The sequence below is a fragment of the Megalobrama amblycephala genome, linkage group LG10 (assembly GCF_018812025.1).
Source record: "Megalobrama amblycephala isolate DHTTF-2021 linkage group LG10, ASM1881202v1, whole genome shotgun sequence".
Classification (NCBI taxonomy): Eukaryota; Metazoa; Chordata; class Actinopteri; order Cypriniformes; family Xenocyprididae; genus Megalobrama; species Megalobrama amblycephala.
Genome location: NC_063053.1, coordinates 21,200,439 through 21,218,141, shown reverse-complemented (window position 1 = coordinate 21,218,141; position 17,703 = coordinate 21,200,439). Strand labels below are relative to the sequence as shown.

The 17,703-nt window shown below is 35.5% G+C and overlaps 2 protein-coding genes across 5 annotated transcripts; one reads left to right on the top strand and one right to left on the bottom strand.

Moving 5' to 3' along the window:
• Positions 1-3,464: 3,464 nt before the first annotated feature.
• Positions 3,465-8,087, top strand: tmem234 (transmembrane protein 234). The gene is made up of 5 exons (XM_048205433.1): positions 3,465-4,587; positions 4,931-5,082; positions 5,169-5,235; positions 7,402-7,494; positions 7,572-8,087. The coding sequence occupies exons 1-5, from the start codon at positions 4,575-4,577 to the stop codon at positions 7,676-7,678; spliced, it is 432 nt and encodes a 143-aa protein (XP_048061390.1). The 5' UTR covers positions 3,465-4,574; the 3' UTR covers positions 7,679-8,087.
• On the bottom strand, positions 7,999-16,102 carry dcdc2b (doublecortin domain containing 2B). 4 transcript variants are annotated; one of them, XM_048205391.1, is made up of 15 exons: positions 15,855-16,085; positions 15,535-15,645; positions 15,100-15,298; positions 13,479-13,536; positions 12,191-12,261; positions 11,951-12,082; positions 11,695-11,841; positions 11,023-11,062; positions 10,666-10,725; positions 10,217-10,394; positions 10,005-10,114; positions 9,864-9,935; positions 9,610-9,787; positions 9,348-9,436; positions 7,999-8,279 (listed from the first exon to the last, which is right to left on the bottom strand). In XM_048205391.1, the coding sequence occupies exons 2-15, from the start codon at positions 15,614-15,616 to the stop codon at positions 8,169-8,171; spliced, it is 1,527 nt and encodes a 508-aa protein (XP_048061348.1). In that variant the 5' UTR covers positions 15,617-15,645; positions 15,855-16,085; the 3' UTR covers positions 7,999-8,168. The 4 variants fall into 4 exon arrangements, with proteins under 4 accessions (XP_048061348.1, XP_048061347.1, XP_048061346.1 ...); XM_048205390.1 differs by having other exon boundaries at positions 9,611-9,787; positions 10,666-10,704; positions 15,855-16,084; XM_048205389.1 differs by having other exon boundaries at positions 9,611-9,784; positions 15,855-16,082.
• Positions 16,103-17,703: the final 1,601 nt, after the last annotated feature.

Below are 17,703 nucleotides of genomic sequence, written 5' to 3'. Positions count from 1 at the left end.
GCGGAGAATGCTGTTTCTCGGTAAAGATTGAGAGACTGGTGGTGCGTCTCAATCAGCAGTCATCAGCCACATTCATTTACATGATATACTGATTCACGACCTATGTTCACGACCTAGGGAGCTGATTTGAGACGCAGGGTACAAGGGATACAGCTACGGACACTGGGCATGCGCAAAATTAATATTGTGTCATTTAATTACTGTATTTGCATTATTGTAAGGGTAGGTGTAGACGTTAATAAAACTATGATAAGTAGCAAATTAATTTACTGTTATTTTATTGTGAAATTTTGCCTCACTTCCGGCCAGGTAAAATAACAAACACCCAATTGTTTATACTTTCACTTTACCTGACGTCTATTTTTCTCCTCAATATACAGAGTTCTGTGTGTCGGAGGGTTGTTTTTATTGAGGTTCTGTAAGCTTTTAACTTGCCTATAATTATTATAAAAATGTCTATGGATAGTAACAGAAGGTGTACATATTAAATGGAAAGATTTGTTTTGTTGCTAATTGCAATATTTTGCCAGTCTGTTCTTAACAATGTTATTTAGTGGGTACTAAGCTTCTAGTGCATTTTCTTTTTTTCAGGAATTGCAGAAGAACTAGAAGTAGGAAGTCTTACTTTTTATTGGGTTTTAAAAAATGCTCCAACTTCTATATTGCATTTTAGCTAGCAGTGCAGGTAAGGTATTCAAAGTGTTTTCCTCTAAAGTGTCCATAATAGCCTATAACATGTACAGCTGATGAAATATGTGTATGAATATTATGTATGCATGCAACTATCTCGTTAAGCATTAAATCTGGATTCATTCTGCTTACAGCTTCTTGTATGGTAAGCGTACCAAGTGATCACTTGATTGCAGTCAGGGGTCATCCAGCTGTACTGGGCTGTCATTTCACGCCGTACCCCGAACTCTCCAGCCTAGTTATTGTGTGGCTACGGCAGGAGGACTCACGGATCGTGCACAGCTTCTATTATGAACAGAACCAGGTAGACCATCAAAGTCCAGAATACCACAAACGGACCTCGCTTTATGTTTCAGAGCTTGGCAAAGGGAATGCCTCTCTGAGGATAGATGGAGTTGGACTGAAGGATGTGGGTTGGTACCTGTGTAAAGTGAGAAACATGAAAGAGTCGGGAAATGCCAAAATAAAACTTGACTATGGAGGTATGTAGAATTTGAAGTTGTGAATCCTCACTGTCATTTTACAACAGAATGCTTTATAATGAGGCAAAATTAAATGGCATTTGTACATGGATGCTTTTACACAAATGGCATCCGAAAACAGCTGAGCTCTGATCACTGAACAGTCAATCTGAATGTGTGTGTTCTTTAGCCTTTTACTCCGAGCCCAGGTTGAGCATCCATGCAAACTCTACTACAGTGACAGTGCAGTTTGAGACGGAGGGATTCCCCAAACCTGAGGTGATCTGGTTGGATGAACATGGCCAGAGCCTTAGCCATCATCTGGAGCTCCATGACCAGACAGAAGATGGGCTTTATTTAGTTAAGAGCAGCTATGAGGCACAGAAGCCAGTGGTTAATGTCACATTTACACTGAAGAACAACCTCCTGAACCAGTACCTTCAGAGACCTGTGATCTTCAGCTATGGTAAAAACCCTCTTTTACTCTGGGATCCCAAAAGCAAACAACTCACAGTGTGCAGTAATACTACTGAAAAATCATTTTGTAGTACAAAAAAGGTTGGGTTCGGTGATACAAAATATCATTAAAAGTCTATAAGATGTCCTCACTAGTATCAAACCATCTTTACAACACAGAAGAAAGCTATTTTCTGTGAAGTTGCAAGACTTCCGATTCATTTGCTGCTATAGGTAAACAACTAAAAGAACAACAAAATGCAGAAAGCTATTTGTGATACAAACCAGTGTTAATTATGACATTAAAATAATATGGTAAGAAATACTAGTTTGCAATATTAAGCAGCATAATGAGCTGTTACGTACAGCTAAAAATAACTGGAAATGGATGAGACTGGAAGCCGGATACATTCAGTTTACAAATGGCTGCACCCGCTCTTGCATTAAAAATAATGTGAATCGTATAACAAACCTGTTTTTGTGTCTGAATGAATCTGAATATACCTGTAGATATACTGTAAATCAAAAAATGAATGTAGGGTTGATCCATACTGTATCTAACAGATGTGTCTGTTTTAGTTCCAGGAGATGCTGGAGGTGCAGTCACTGTCCCAGTCATAGTTCTCTCAGTTGTATGCGTCATTTTAAGTGGATTTATTACTGTTTACATGCTGAAAGGAGTAAGGAGCAAATCCACATTAGCTTTATATGGTAAATGCCAGAAGCATTTGAAAGAATCCCTCCAAACCAGTGGTACTGAACCATAGCCATTTCAACAAGTTAACAATGTTATACTCCCTAAATGTGCAAAGAGAGCCTCAGACAAATCAAACAAACAAAAAAAGCTAACTTATAAAAAGCAATATTGGGGTCTTTGAGCTGTAACAGGCCATGGGTTGAGTATAAAGGTGGCTTTAACCCTTTAATGTTATGCTGTTATACCTTTGCCACTGTTTGGTGATTTATTTTCCGTGAATAACCATAATTGTTTACATATTTTTACTTTTGCACTTTTCACATGTTATCATACAAATGACAGTGGTTTCAGCATATCTGTTGTTTCTTGATTCTTTTTACCTCAGCAGCTGATAAATGTAATTGTTCTTTTAGGTGTACTTTGCATTCGAATCAAATCCATTTTTTAAACATATATCTATACAATAGAGCGGTATAATAGTAATTACCACCAATGAGAGGTTATTTCTTTTTATTTATTTATTTATTTATAATTTATGTATAATGTGATCTGTGACCCTAATAAAGTGAACTTGAACAGAATTTTGTTCTCTGTGTATGGACGGTCATTTCTCTGAGTGAATTAATGATGACAAACTGTGTTTCAAGTCAATTATTCTGTTGGATACAGATGTTACAAATCAAAACCCTATGAAGTCCTTTAAATATTGACTATGATTTTTCTGATGAAAATATTCAAATATATTTATGATATTATCACATTAAATAAAGCAAACCAGAGGTTAGTGATCTGGGAGCTCAGACTTTTTTTTGTTTGTTTGATCAACTTATCTACCTTTTTCAATAGCCTACTCTTGATTTAAATTTTGTTCTTGGTTATGCAGGTGTTGTGTGTTCTTATCAACGGAACCAAAAGTCTTTTCTTTTTTTTCTTTTTTTCCATTTTGAATTTTCATTTTATTCACATAAAGTTCATTTTATTTCAATATATGATTTTGTTTTATTACATTATTTCTAACGCTTTTTTTTAAAATTCAAGAATCATACAAATATACAAACACCTTCAGGAGAACATTAGAATTAAGAAATATAAGACATTTGTATGTAGAGTCAAATATCTAAAGGAAGTGTTAAGAATCATTTACATACATATGAAGAGGATACATAAAAGACAAGGGACAAAAAAAGGGAGAAATAAGGGGATAAGTACCATACATTTATGGGGAAACAATACTAAAATAAATAAAGGGAAAAAAGAGAGAAAGCTGATTAAACTTGACCATCAGAGCCATCACAAAAGAACTGATCACATTTTGCATTACTAGTTAACCTAAAAGATTTAAGCAGTGAGTCTAATTCAATCAAAAAATGTGCGAGAGTAGGAAGTGAGCTCATAAATTTCTGTTTGTGGATGAAAAATTTGGCAAGCAAAATATTTTTTTTTTAAATATATTCTTTAGATTCAGTGTAATAAAAAATAATATCTTTCAAATCAAAAGATTGTGTATTAATGGGGGTATTATTTAAATGGGAGTATAAGTTAGACCAAAACTTTTGAACCAATTCACACGAATAGAATAAATATATCAATGTTTCGTCTTCATGACCACAAAATGAGCAAGTACTAGGAATATCAACATATTTGGATATTGTTGAATTAGCCGAGTATATCTTATGCAGTATTTTAAAGTGGACTTCTTTAGTCTTATTAGGAATAAAATATTTATAGGCTAACAACCATGCTTTTCCCCAGTTGATATTATAAATTAGGGCAGCCCAATGAGATCTGCCTCAAAAGTCTTTTCATTTAAAATCTGTTTGCGTATGTATGACACATGAACTGCAGATCTGTAGCTGCATTGGATAGACAATGGCCGCTTGAAATGAGCGGCGTTCATTTTGCTTAAACCCATCTTTTTGAGTTGGATATCAGCAGGAAGTGAACCTGAACACAAATTTCGACTTTCGTTTTGAAGTTGCCTTCATTATAAAGATATATCGCTGCGTCCTTTGAATGGGATATCAATTCAAGTTGGAGTATTTTTGAATGATAAGAACTTAGACTTTTTGATAAATAATCCGATTTTTTTACATAAACATTTTATTCATAGACGCAACTATTTAAAGGTTAAAACGCCCCATTTAAACGGATGGAAGAATCATCTGAGGCTATTTGCAAAATCTCTTCAATGCATGACAGAAACGCCTTGAAACTCCTCTCTTCTTTGGACTAGTTTTTGTTTCTCGATTAAGATCCTCTCCCTTTCTGAAATGGTGTCAACAAGTAAGAGTTTTTCAAAGATATTGGCAATGTCGTCCACAACGGTCTAACGTTAACTAAATAAATTCGTCCGCCACATACGCCTCGTTGAAGATAAATTGCAGAGATTGTTATGAAAGTGCACGTGACGCTTTGCTCGAGTGTCTGTGCAAATCAATCAGTTTACATCTGAAAAAAAAATTGGGGCGTTTTTTCTGACCTGTTCCGAGTAAACAAGAATAATAATTGGATGATCAGTTGTTTCGCATATTATGTAGAATTGCCATGATATGCATTTCTTTAAACATATTGATTGTTGTTTTTAATGCGTATAATAAATGTCTGTCGTAATAAATGTTTTCTCCAGGTGAAGTGTTTTGTCTGTTTTTGGTCGCGATCTTGTGGGGAGGAACAAACCCCTTCCTGAAAAAAGGCACAGAGGGCATTGAAGGGGTTCAGAGGGACAACAGACTCCTCCAGTTTCTGGCTGAGGTCAAATTCCTGTTTCTCAATTTCAAGGTGTGTTTTTATCATCCTTTTAAGCGCATGTAACAAGTGCTTACGATTGGAGAATTGTAATATATATTTAATTTACTTTTTTTAAGTATTTGGTGCCATTCCTGTTGAACCAAAGTGGATCATTAATGTTCTACTTCACTCTTGCTTCTACGGGTGAGAAGAGATTTTTTTCTTTTTAAGTTTCTAGGTATTGACTGTCTATGTTCTTTAAGGGTTAGTTCACCCAAAAATGAAAATAATGTCATTTATTACTCACCCTCATGTCGTTCCACACCCGTAAGACCTTCGTTCATCTTCAGAACACAAATTAAGATATTTTTGATGAAATCTGATGGCTCAGTGAGGTCTCCATTGCCAGCAATGTTACTGAACCTCTCAAGGTCCATAAAGGTACTAAAAACATATTTGAAACAGTTCATGTGAGTTCAGTGGTTCAATCTTAATATTATAAAGTGACAAGAATACTTTTTGTGCTCCAAAAAAAACAAAATAACAACTTCTCAACAATATCTATATGGGCCGATTTCAAAACACTGCTTCATGAAGCTTCTGAGCTTTATTAATCTTTTGTTTTGAATTAGTGATTCGGATCTCCTATCAAACAGCTAAACTGCTGAAATCATGTGACTTTGGCGCTCCAATTCACTGATTCGATTCGTAAAGCTCTGAAGCAGTTTTGAAATCGGCCCATATGGATATTTGAAAAGTCTTTATTTATTTTTTTTTTTTTTTTGGCGTACAAAAGTATTCTTGTCACTTTATAATATTAAGATTGAATCACTGAACTCACATGAACTGGTTCAAATATGTTTTTAGTACCTTTATGGATCTTGAGAGTTTGAATGGCATTGCTGTCTATGGAGGCCTCACTGAGCCATCAGATTTCATCAACAATATCTTAATTTGTGTTCCGAAGATGAACGAAGGTCTTGCGGTGTAGAACGACATGAGGGTGAGTAATAAATTACATTATTTTCATTTTTGGGTGAACTAACCCTTTAAGGATAGTATCATACTACTATTTATATAGTATAAATGAGCCTAAACCTGGATTCAGTCTCCTGCAGTATATAGGATGCATACTGTGCACAGAAATTCTGTATGATTAATAACTCGATGGCCCATTACACAGGTCACAAATGAACATTATAATACAGAGCATACTGTAATACTGTCCCACAGTGCAATGCACTAAACTCTTTCATGACTCATGTTTTGAATCAGGTTGCTAAAAGATAACAATTTTACACAAAGTATTGGATGCAAAATAATTGTTTTTATTACTAAGATGATACCGGTTGCCAGTTACTGAATTTAAATGCAACATGACCATGTGAAATGTCTTCTTTTAAAGGGGTGGTTCATTATGATTCACTTTTTTAACTTTAGTTGTTGTTTGTGCTCAAACAGCAACACACACTATCTGCAAAGTTACGACGCTCAAAGTTCAAAGCAAAGCGAGATATTTTCTTTTAAAGAATTCTGTTTAAGGACTACAACAAATGGCTGGTAGGGACTACAACAAGCTTCTTCCAGGGTTGGTGACATCACTAACCCTAAAATTTACATAAACCCTGCCCCCAAGAACATGCAACAATCGGGTGAGGCCATGTTATTGCAATACATTATGTAACACAAATGCAATAGCATGTCATAAAAGCAAGATGACAACATAAGTTATAACCGTAATTAAACTAAACTATACCTGTTCTATCTTCATGCAGCATATATTCTCTGACTCTGATCTTACAACAGTTCCCACATGAGCGATTTATAGATTATCATGACAGAATATACTAATCACAATCACTTTAAGATCCCATATCAGCTACATGAATTCATCAACTAACCATTCAGAAATGTCCTGTTGCGTTCTACATGTTGTCACTTCTTCTTGAGTCTCTCCATCATTGTCCGACTCCGGTTTGAACATAAAAGGCTGAACAGTGTCTTGACATTTTCAGTCAGTCTGCGTCAGGTAATCGGAGCTGCTAATACAAGCTCTTGAAACTCCGCCCTCTGCTTAGGAGCAGCAGCTCATTTGCATTTAAAGGGACACACACAAAAACTGAGCATTTTTGCTCACCCTCAAAAAGTGACAAATTTAACATGCTATAAAAAATTATATGTGGGGTATTTTGAGCTAAAACATGAGGGACATCAGAGACTTACTTTACATCTTGTAAAAATGGCATTAGACCACCCCTTTAAATATTTGAATTGTTGGCAGTATCATTCCCAGCATAATCACTATACAACCATGGAAAATTGTATTAGCCAGCATTAGTGTTGGATTTTTAAATTCTGTTTGTTTTGTAGATCTATCTCTGGCTGTGCCCATGGTGAATTCCCTCACATTTCTGTTCACATTACTAATGGGTAAACTGCTTGGAGAAGAGTTTGGAGGAAAGAGTAAGTAGCTTTAATAACATCACTCACTCTCTCCTTAGTTATACGGGTCTTTTACACTCTGTCTCTCTGCAATGTAGGAGCTCTGCTGGGAATGTTACTCATCATGTCTGGAGTGACTGTGTGCATCCTGAGTTCTGTCTCTGAGACGGACGGCACAGGGCTCCGCAACACAAGTGACCACTAAAACATGCCACTGAAGGCGATTGAGGAGAAAGCTTGGACCGTGGATCTACTCCAGCAGTTGTGAAACATATTCACCTAATTGAAAACTGACACAATATCTGTGCTGCTTCTTTTTCTGTATATGCTGTGAACTTTTACCAGGAGAAAACAATGTATAACTTTAAAACTGTGTTGGTGAAATCCAAATGTTTTGCACTTTAATTGCAACTATGGAAAGAGTCACTTTTAAGTGTATGTGGATTGTGGAACATGGAAAATATTTGTAAATGTTGTATTTTTAACTGAAGTTTATATGGATTTTATTAATAATGTGAAAGTGCCCATTATTTAAATACCTTTATTTTAAATGTCTTTTACATTGAGGTCTTATTTTGTTAGAAGAAATAAAAAAAAGCATATTTTTCAATGAATCACTGTTACTTTGCAGGGTACATTATTTTAAATGCCATTTTTTCATCAAAATTATGTCAATTTCATAGTGATCTCCATGTTCAGACCTCGAGTGTGGATTGGGAAGGTGTGCCTCTGTCTCCTGCATCATCTTCAGCCTGGAGAGGGCGCTCAGCATCCCTGTCTGTCTGTTCCTCATGGGATCCCCAAATCTAAAACACACAGAGAGAGCAAGACAAGGTGTTTCAATGATTAATCTTTACACATAATTCTAATAATTGCTAAATATATATGGGTAAGGCTGCAACATAAAATTTCCACTAAATGTAACTTGATATTAAACTATAAAAAAGGATGCATTAAAGGGTTGGTTTACCCAAAAAATGAAAATTCTGTCATTAATTACTCACCCTCACACTCATGTCGTTCCACACCCGTAAGGCCTTCATTCATCTTAGGAACATTAATTAAGATATTTTTGATTAAATACGAGAGGTATATGACTCCTTCATAGACAGACAAACCACTTTCATGGTCCAGAAAGGTACTAAAGACTTTGTTAAAACAGTAGACATGACTGCAGTGGTTCAACCTTAATGTTATAAAGCAATGAGAATACTTTTTGTGCGCAAAAACAAAACAAAAATAACAATTCAATAATATCCTCTTTTCATATGCTGTTTACGTTCAGTGCTTCCAGGTTCTACATCAGAACGTGGGCTCAGTATTGTTCGCTGTTCATGTGAGCAGCATTACGTGTCCATGTGATGCTGACGCAGGAGCCGGCCAATACTGAGCCGGCGTTCTGACGTAGAACCTGGAAGCGCTGGACGTAAACAGCGTATGAGAATAACACAGAAGAGAAGATATTGTTGAATAAAGTTATTTTTGTTTTTAAGTATTCTCGTCACTTTATAAAATTAAGGTTGAACCACTGCAGTCACGTGGACTATTTTAACCACGTCTTTAGTACCTTTCTGGACCTTGAAAGTGGTAATTAAATTGCTGTCTATGGATGAGTCATATACCTCTCGGATTTTATCAAAAACATCTTCATTTGTGTTCTGAAGATGAACGAAGCTCTTATGGGCGTGGAACGACATGAGTGTGAGTAATTAATAACAGAATTTTCATTTTTGGGTGAACTAACCCTTTAAGTGTAGACTACCAACAGCAATTAGATATCAGGCTTTTAATAGAGATGGCACCACTGCACTACACTAAAAATTAAAATATTCTTAAATGCATTAAATATACCGGTTTAAAACTCATAAACTGACTGGTTCTTGCTGTGTTTCTTCACTTCGTGGGGAATGTTCAGATACCCTGGGTGATGATGATGAAGATCTGGAATGCCGTGTGTCTGAATCTAAACAGGAACAGAATGAAAGAGTTATGCAGACCTGAAGAAAATCTGCATAATTAATTGAGACTATACTATAATCCCTCTAAACTGATTTAGTTCCATGTAAGCCCAAGTGAAAACACAATTAAGATGTACAACTACAAAAACAAAGTCAATGTTCAATGCACAGTGTCTTACAATGTCATGTTTGTTTGAATCACGCGGAGACTCTTTGCTGGACGTGTATCTCTGCTGTGTTTCTCTCTGCAGAGCTGACGTGTCGTCCCATGTCTCCCTCTCAGACTCTACAAACTCTTTCTCTCTGTTCTCATTAGAGAGATCAGCTGATGGACTGTGTAGTTCATCTGAATGCTTCTTAATTGGAACAAACAGTGTTATTTCATAATTGAGTTGTCATTACTTTCATTTCATGTGCATTTCACACACTCACATGATTTGTACTGGCTGGGTCAAACTGATCTCTTTCAGGAAGCTCTTCATCCTCCACAATATCTGCTTCTCTCTGAAATTATAACATTTTTAGAAAAGACTAGATGAGATAAGATAGGACAAAAGAAGGGGAGAGGTGTACCTGGTCAATGGGAAGCTCTACAGCTGTGTTTTCGTCCTCTGCGACCTCCTCAGCACCTCGAACCTCCTCCCTGATACTGCTTTCAGAGGCCTTAAACACACTATGCTTATCTAACACAATATAAAAATTATCACAAAAGACAGACTGCAACAGGTTAATAAACAAAAAAGTTACATTTTATTTGGTAAGTATTTATTTATTCAGGCATTCACCTGTTGCAGCTTTAGGTGAAGGTCTGTGTGTGGGTGGGTGTCTGCGAACTCTCACAGGTCTGGCGTAGAAAACAGAGTTCTCTTCTCTTTCTCCTCTCCTTCCTCTCCTCTTAACCAGCCCAGGGGAGCTCTCTCGCTCCACCTCATCTCCTGTGGACTTCACACGCCTGCCTTCCCTCTGAAAGCAGACACCATTACACAAGATAGGTTCAGTATAGTGGGTCAATGATCTGAAGCCTTTTTGGGTTCGGTTGAACAATGATGTTCTGGTTCAAAGCATGAATAAAGAATTGTGGATTTAAAAATGTATGTTGTATAACAGAGAAACAAACAGTAATATTATAGTGTAAACAAGTAGAACATTACACAATGAATGTATTTAAAAAAAAAAAAATCTGTAAAAATAATTAAAAAAACAAAACAAAATAAAATATAGATTTGGTTTTTACCTCAGGTGAATTCAGGAGGGTGGAGTCACTGTGGCTGTCCTGGGGAAAAATCTTTCTACTCTGAGTCGGATCGTCATAAGAGAACAATAACGAACTTCAATAGAACAATTTGTCTTATGGAAATGTATTAGTCTGACAAACTAAAAATAAATTTACAGCAGGGGTCCATAAGTCTGAGACTGCATTAAAAAGTAAAAAAATAATTTAAACCTGGAAACAAAATTTTTGGGGGGAAATGAAGAAGAAATTCCTCTATTTATAATATAATTTTTTTTAAATTTGTAATACATATTTTTTTAATAAAATGAATATTGAAGATATATTTTAACTCCATTGTATATTAAGTGTTAATAGTACCTCAATTCTTCTCTGTAATCCTCTGTCTCCTGCATAATGCCTACAGTGAAGACAGACAGATCCTATTTAATATGGTTTCATTTATACTTACAGTACATTTCAAAAGTTTGGGCTCAGTAAAATATTTTTTTATATATACACTTTTATTCAGTAAAGACGCATTAAAATGATCAAAATTGACAGTAAAGATATTTATAATGTTACAAAGGATTTATATTTCAAACAAATGCTGTTTTTTGAATATTCTATTTCTATTTTCTATTTAGAATCCTAAAAAACATATCACACTTTCCACAAAAATATTAAGCAGCACAACTGTTTTCAACATTGGTAATAAATGTTTCTTGAGCATCGAATCAGCATATTAGAATGATTTTTGAAGGATCATGTGACACCGAAGACCCTCACAAACAAATTATATTTTCAAAATAAATTTTATTAGAAAACTTAATTGTGTCACTAAATTGTAATAATATTTCACAATATTACTTTTTGCTGAATTTTTGATCAAATAAATGCAGCGTTGGTGAGCATGAGACTTTTTTCAAAAAAATATAATATAAAAAATATATTTTAAAAATCTTACCAACCCCAAACGTTTGAACTGTAGTGTATGTGCAATTGTGCATAAGAATTAGAGTACATTTCATCTCAATTATCCACCATCATCACCTGTCTGCACTGCTGCCAGTTGCTTTGTTTAGCAGTATCTCCACATATGGGAGTTTCTTGAACCTCTCAGTTCCAACAGCAACATAGCATTGCCCAGACTCCAGCTCATCTGTGGAGGTCACTGTGAAGCCCTCCAGAGTACAGAGCCTGAGAGGTCAAAGGTGAAATGATTGTGGAAATCAAAACAACCACACCATTTATGAGGACTTGCTTCATATGCACATCATAAAACATACAGTATGTATATTTTGATCACCTGCGCACGGCTCCTGTGCGAAGCATGGCTTTTTCCGAAATGAGGCTCAGGATCTGCTCTAGATTTTTCTGCATGTGTCTGGGAATGATCAGACGCATGGCAGGACTGAGGATGTCCCCGTTCCTAAATACACTGAATATGAGAGAGAGAATGAAGAATTTTCTCTGAAAGCATGAGGAAAAAACTGGTCTAACAGAGGAAAAGCATTATGTTTGTGCATTTAAATGTCTGAGTTCTCACTGTATGATGCAGGGCAGAGTGATGACCTTCCTCCATTTTGCAGAAACATTAGGCCTGACAAGTGCTTTAGCCTGTGAAAAGAGTATTTATTATTAATGGACAATTATATGTATGATTTTTATCTATAACAATGAGAATACTTGATTCTGATTAGCCAGTCGCAGCATTCTAACAAAGACTATAGAATAACACAAGAAGCGTCACTCGTATTGTTTTGAATGGGAGAAAGTGTAACGCGCAATATGGCGGAATAAGTCCCGCCTTCTAAATAAGAGCCAATCGCCGACTGGTAAAGTCATCGCGTCACTTCAGCGGCCGTTAGAATCACCGGTTTCTATAGAAACAGTCAGACAAACGCCTCCGAAGAGACGCGCATTTAGGTCTGCGCATGTGCATTAGCTTGATCCAGCCTGAAAAATTGTTTTTTGTCATGATTCAAGCATTTAGAAACTAAATTTATGAGCCGGTTGTTGTTAGATTTCATTGGTGATTTCAAATATGAAATTTAATCGTAAGGTTGGCAAACAGTTTTGGAGAATTTGATGTTTCCCCATTCAAAGAGATTGCATGATGCCCAGGATGCCCGAGAGGCATTTCAAAGATGGCCGCCGAGTGAAATGACTTGTCTTAAAGGGACTTTGATTCTAAGGTCTAATATTTGTGTATATTGACTGTTAATCTGTAAACTAATACTTCACACAACTTCACGTCTCTCAAATCACTTTGCTTCCTCTTAATTCTCAAATAATACAAAAACCGCAAATCAATATTTCATGTCCATTTCTTTATTTGGCAAGTAGCTGTGTAAAAAGTAGGATAATGTGCAGTCAGTGACTTTAAATCAAGGTTGTTGATGCTGAGTCAGTGTCCCCTGCTCTCAGGGCTATTATTAACAGTGGTTTTAGCAGCTCTGTGTGCAGAATTAAGGGGTCAGGCACTTAAACATGTCCTAACAAGCTTTCTGATCTGATAATACTAAGAGCGTGTCTCCCCTGGCCTTCCATTGTTGGAAGGCACAATAACACCCCTCTCTCAATCTCCTCCTCTTTATGACACACTCAAACATCCACAGCAACAAAAAACACAAACACAACATAACACCAGTAAACAGACAAACAGGTATGATTTTTGATGCATAATTATTACATATATTCCATTATTACATATATGAACTTATGATTATTACATATATCAATTTTAGAACACTATAAAAATGTGATTTATGGCTTAATTCAATTTTAAAACCAACAAATCAGTAATAAGTACAGTAATAAGTGAATTGGTGTACCTGTGTTGGCTCCACAGCTCTGAACATTGGACCTTTCTTCAATCCTACACTCAGATAACTAAACACGTACAGAAAAGACAAACAAATATGATGCATATTTTAGCCATTTTTCATAATATCAAGCCTTCTCCACAATAAATCTGGAAACTAGTTTATTGATGTATGATGTAAGGCTGGTACAAAGATGGCTGAACCTGGGGAGCGCCATTCTCTGAGAAAACAAACGATTCTCACGAGAATTAACATTTGAACACTTCCTCAGGAAGTTGACGTCCACATCCAAGACAACACACCCCACTGGGTGAAGACAGAAGAGTCACACCTCACTATCCTAAATCAATCCCAATAACCCATGTAGTATTTATGAATATTTTTATATATATTATCTAGTTTGTATTATTGTATTATTAATACATATATGTATTAAATGTATATAAATGTAATTTTAGATATTTTCTTCTTAATTTTAATTTTGTTATGTGCTTTTGACATTTTTATTTTATTCAAGGTATTTATCAAACATTTTTTGTATTTTAGTACTTCAACTTATTTAACATTTCAGTTAGTTGCAACATTTTTAGGTTTTTAAGTTTAAGCTTTTCATCTAATATTTATATTTTATTTAATTTTCAGCTTTGTTTCAACTTCAGAAAATGATTTTTAATTTTAGTATTAGTTAAAGGGTTAGTTCACCCAAAAATGAAATTTCTGTCATTTATTACTTACCCTCATGCCGTTCCACGCCCGTAAGACCTTCGTTCATCTTCAGAACACAAATCAAGATATTTTATTAAGATATTTTAGTTGAAATCCGATGGCTCCATGAGGCCTTCATAGGGAGCAATGGACACTTCCTCTCTCAAGATCCGTAAAGGTACTAAAAACATATTTAAATCAGTTCATGTGAGTACAGTGGTTCAGTATTAATATTATAAAGCGACGAGAATATTTTTGGAGCGCCAAAAAAAACAAAACAATGACTTATTTAGTGATGGCCAATTTCAAAACAATGTTTCAGGACGCATTGGAGCATAATGAATCAGCGTGTCGAATCAGCTGTTCGGAGCGCCAAAGTCACGTGATTTCAGCAGTTGGCAGTTTGACACGCGATCTGAATCATGAATCATGATCAACACACTGATTCATAACGCTCCGATGCTTCCTGAAACAGTGTTTTGAAATCAGCCATCACTATATAAGTCGTTATTTTGTTTTATTGGCGCTCCAAAAATTTCAAGTAGTTGAAATCCGATGGCTCCGTGAGGCCTCCATAGGGAGCAATAGACACTACCTCTCTCAAGATCCATAAAGGTACTAAAAATATATTTAAATCGGTTCATGTGAGTACAGTGGTTCAATATTAATATTATAAAGTATCTTAATTTGTGTTCTGAAGATGAACGAAGGACTTACGGGTGTGGAACGGCATGAGGGTGAGTAATAAATGACAGAATTTTCATTTTTGGGTGAACTAACCCTTTAAAATGACCTAAAGTGTCCAAACCATGGTCCAAACACTGGGACCACTGTGTCTGAACATCTAGCTCAGACCAAATCCTTCCCTCTAAGTAAAAGACAGTATAATTCAGAATATTTCCATTCTAATTGAATTCACACTTACTCCAGTTTCTTAAAGCGCTCAAACCCAGCAGCCACATACTGTGCCCCTTGCTGTAGGTCAGTGAGGTCTGTGACCCGGTGGCCATAGCGTGGTGTATAGAGAGTTCGAACAGCCAACGGAGCTCCGATACTGAGAGTGATATCATTAAGCAATGCATCCATGGTGGAGATTTGTCTCTGGTTGACCACAAATCTCCTTCCTGATACAGAAAGACAACCATACACACATATATGAAAAGACACATGAAAAAATAAATAAATAAATAATAATAATAATAATATATATATATATATATATATATATATATATATATATATATATATATATATATATATATGTGTGTTTTAACTGATTTGGCACTTGTTAATTTTAGGCCCTGTATATGCTTTGACAGCAGCGTACTGCAATTATACAGACAACTGTTTTTGTTCTAACCTGAAAAGAAGGGGTCTCCATTTCTGTAGACTTTCACACTCTTGACTGGAGGCAGGTGATTAGTGACACCGGTGGATGCCATGACCCTAAACTACACACATTAACACACACCTGTAATATAAACACAAACAGAGATTAACCCCTATATAGGATAACTTACTTATGCCATCAAAATGTAACCATGTATTTGTTAACAAAACTGTAAAAGTACAGATCCAAAACTTATTCACACCTAAAACACACACATTAATTCACTTACAGCTCACAGATGCACTTTCATGCTTATGCAAATCCACACACACTCACAATAAAATACTTACAAAGGAAGCTGATCACCTGGAGAAAAGCTCATCTAAGTGTGGTCTGTTAGTTGTAGTTGTGCAGATGTTTTTATTTCTAATAGTAAATCCCTGAGTGTGAGAGACTCAAACACCTCATCCAGACTCCCACCCTTTCGCATACACACACTGAAGTGTTTCCCGGTTGCCATGGCAGCATTACTAACTATGGCGGCGGTGGGGCTTTACAACAACAATACGGAGAGGGTGAGGGAGGGGGAAGAGGGTTAGAGAAATACTTCAATTTATTAATTACACGACCAAGACTATTTTACCTCTATCTCCCGAAAAATAATCGCTTTAATCTGCCTGAATAAATCTGCCCTTCCAAACGGCTATATCCAGGGCTGTGCAATAAAAAAGTGTGAAGTGTTTGTTCGTGTCCTTGGAGAATTATGCTCCTTATCATCACCTACAGACCCGAGACCTTAAACACAGGGACGTAAAGAACCTCTGTGGAGTGATAATGAAGAAAAACTGCCTTTCGTTTCATTTGCAAAAAATATAAAACAGCAAGCCAGAAATTTTTAATGGTTTTGTTTAGTCTAAAAGCCCTTAACGGCCACATCAGGTAGGGCCTACTGAAACATGTTTGATGTAGGCTAATGTAAATAAAATAGTAATTCCTTAAATTCGGTTCTATTTTGTAGATTGTCTGTTGCCAAGTCAATTTCTTTTTTTTTTTGTATAGCAATTTTAAAAATAGCCTACACATTGTTTCAAATCACGTTTATAATGGGCTTGGGCCACTATAGTCTTTATCCTCCTGAGACCCAGAACAAAAAAAAAGTTTTTTGAATTTAGTATTTTTTCACGTCATTACATTGTTTAGAGCATAAGAAACAAATGGAAAAATAAACATTTTTGAAAAATTATATTTTATTCATATGTTATGCTATGTCCTCTGTAGTGGACACCAGGACTCAATTGTTTAAAAAATAAAATGACATGTATAGGCAAAAACGATGGGATTTTTTTTTAAATCGCCAATCAATTTTTAGGCTTCAGGATTTTTTTTAACCAAACTTTGTATAAAGATGATTCTCAAATATGTTATGAAAGATATAATGGAATGAATCGATAAACCATTTTACTTTATGCAGTATGTGGGTAAAATAGTCATACATCGGTTTTCCCATTCAATACAATACACTGTATCTAATTTGCATATTAATGTGTTCTTGGAGCAACATGCAATGAAAAAATAAGTGTCTATATATATCTAATAATTAATAGGAATATTGATATATAATTTCTTTCCCTATTCACTTGTTGTGTCTCCCAAAATGCTTGATAATCATGAATTAAGTCCTGTTGTCCTAGAGCTACAGTGGACATGTATGAAATCAATGTCCTGTTTCATAACAAAAAGTCATATTTTGATTATAAACCCCATAACATTTTCCTGAGATGTTGATTTATAACAAACAATTTGAAAATTATTCAGATTTAAATGAAAATTACAAAATATCATTTTTCCATAAGAGTGCTAATTTTGATTTTCAGTCATATTTAAAGACCAAGGAGTTGTTGTTGTTGTCATAGTGAAACCTCTAACAATTTAGTTAGCCCTGAATGTGCTCTTTACAGGACATCCAGACTTAAAACTGTGACATGTATGATGTCGGAGAAAATCACTAAAATATAATGTCCACTACAGAGGACAAAAGTCTATTCCTGGGTCCCAGGAGGATATTTAGATATAGCGTATATTTGGATGAGCTGGGTGATAAAATCGTTTTGTGACAATATAAATAATCAAGCAGTTCTGCTATATAATGTATACCTCTTTACGTAAGTGTACTGTATGTATGCGGGTAAAGATGGATAT

Bases quoted from the DNA above. Each gene is read 5' to 3' on its own strand.
- dcdc2b (XM_048205389.1), bottom strand. From the start codon at position 15,616: ATGGCATCCACCGGTGTCACTAATCACCTGCCTCCAGTCAAGAGTGTG. The intron at 12,083-12,190 runs GTGAGAACTCAG...TCTCATATTCAG, and splicing joins ACTCTGCCCTGCATCATACA to TGTATTTAGGAACGGGGACA. The intron at 11,842-11,950 runs GTGATCAAAATA...TTGACCTCTCAG, and splicing joins CGCACAGGAGCCGTGCGCAG to GCTCTGTACTCTGGAGGGCT.
- tmem234 (XM_048205433.1), top strand. The intron at 5,083-5,168 runs GTGTGTTTTTAT...ACTTTTTTTAAG, and splicing joins TCCTGTTTCTCAATTTCAAG to TATTTGGTGCCATTCCTGTT. The intron at 5,236-7,401 runs GTGAGAAGAGAT...TTTGTTTTGTAG, and splicing joins CTTCACTCTTGCTTCTACGG to ATCTATCTCTGGCTGTGCCC.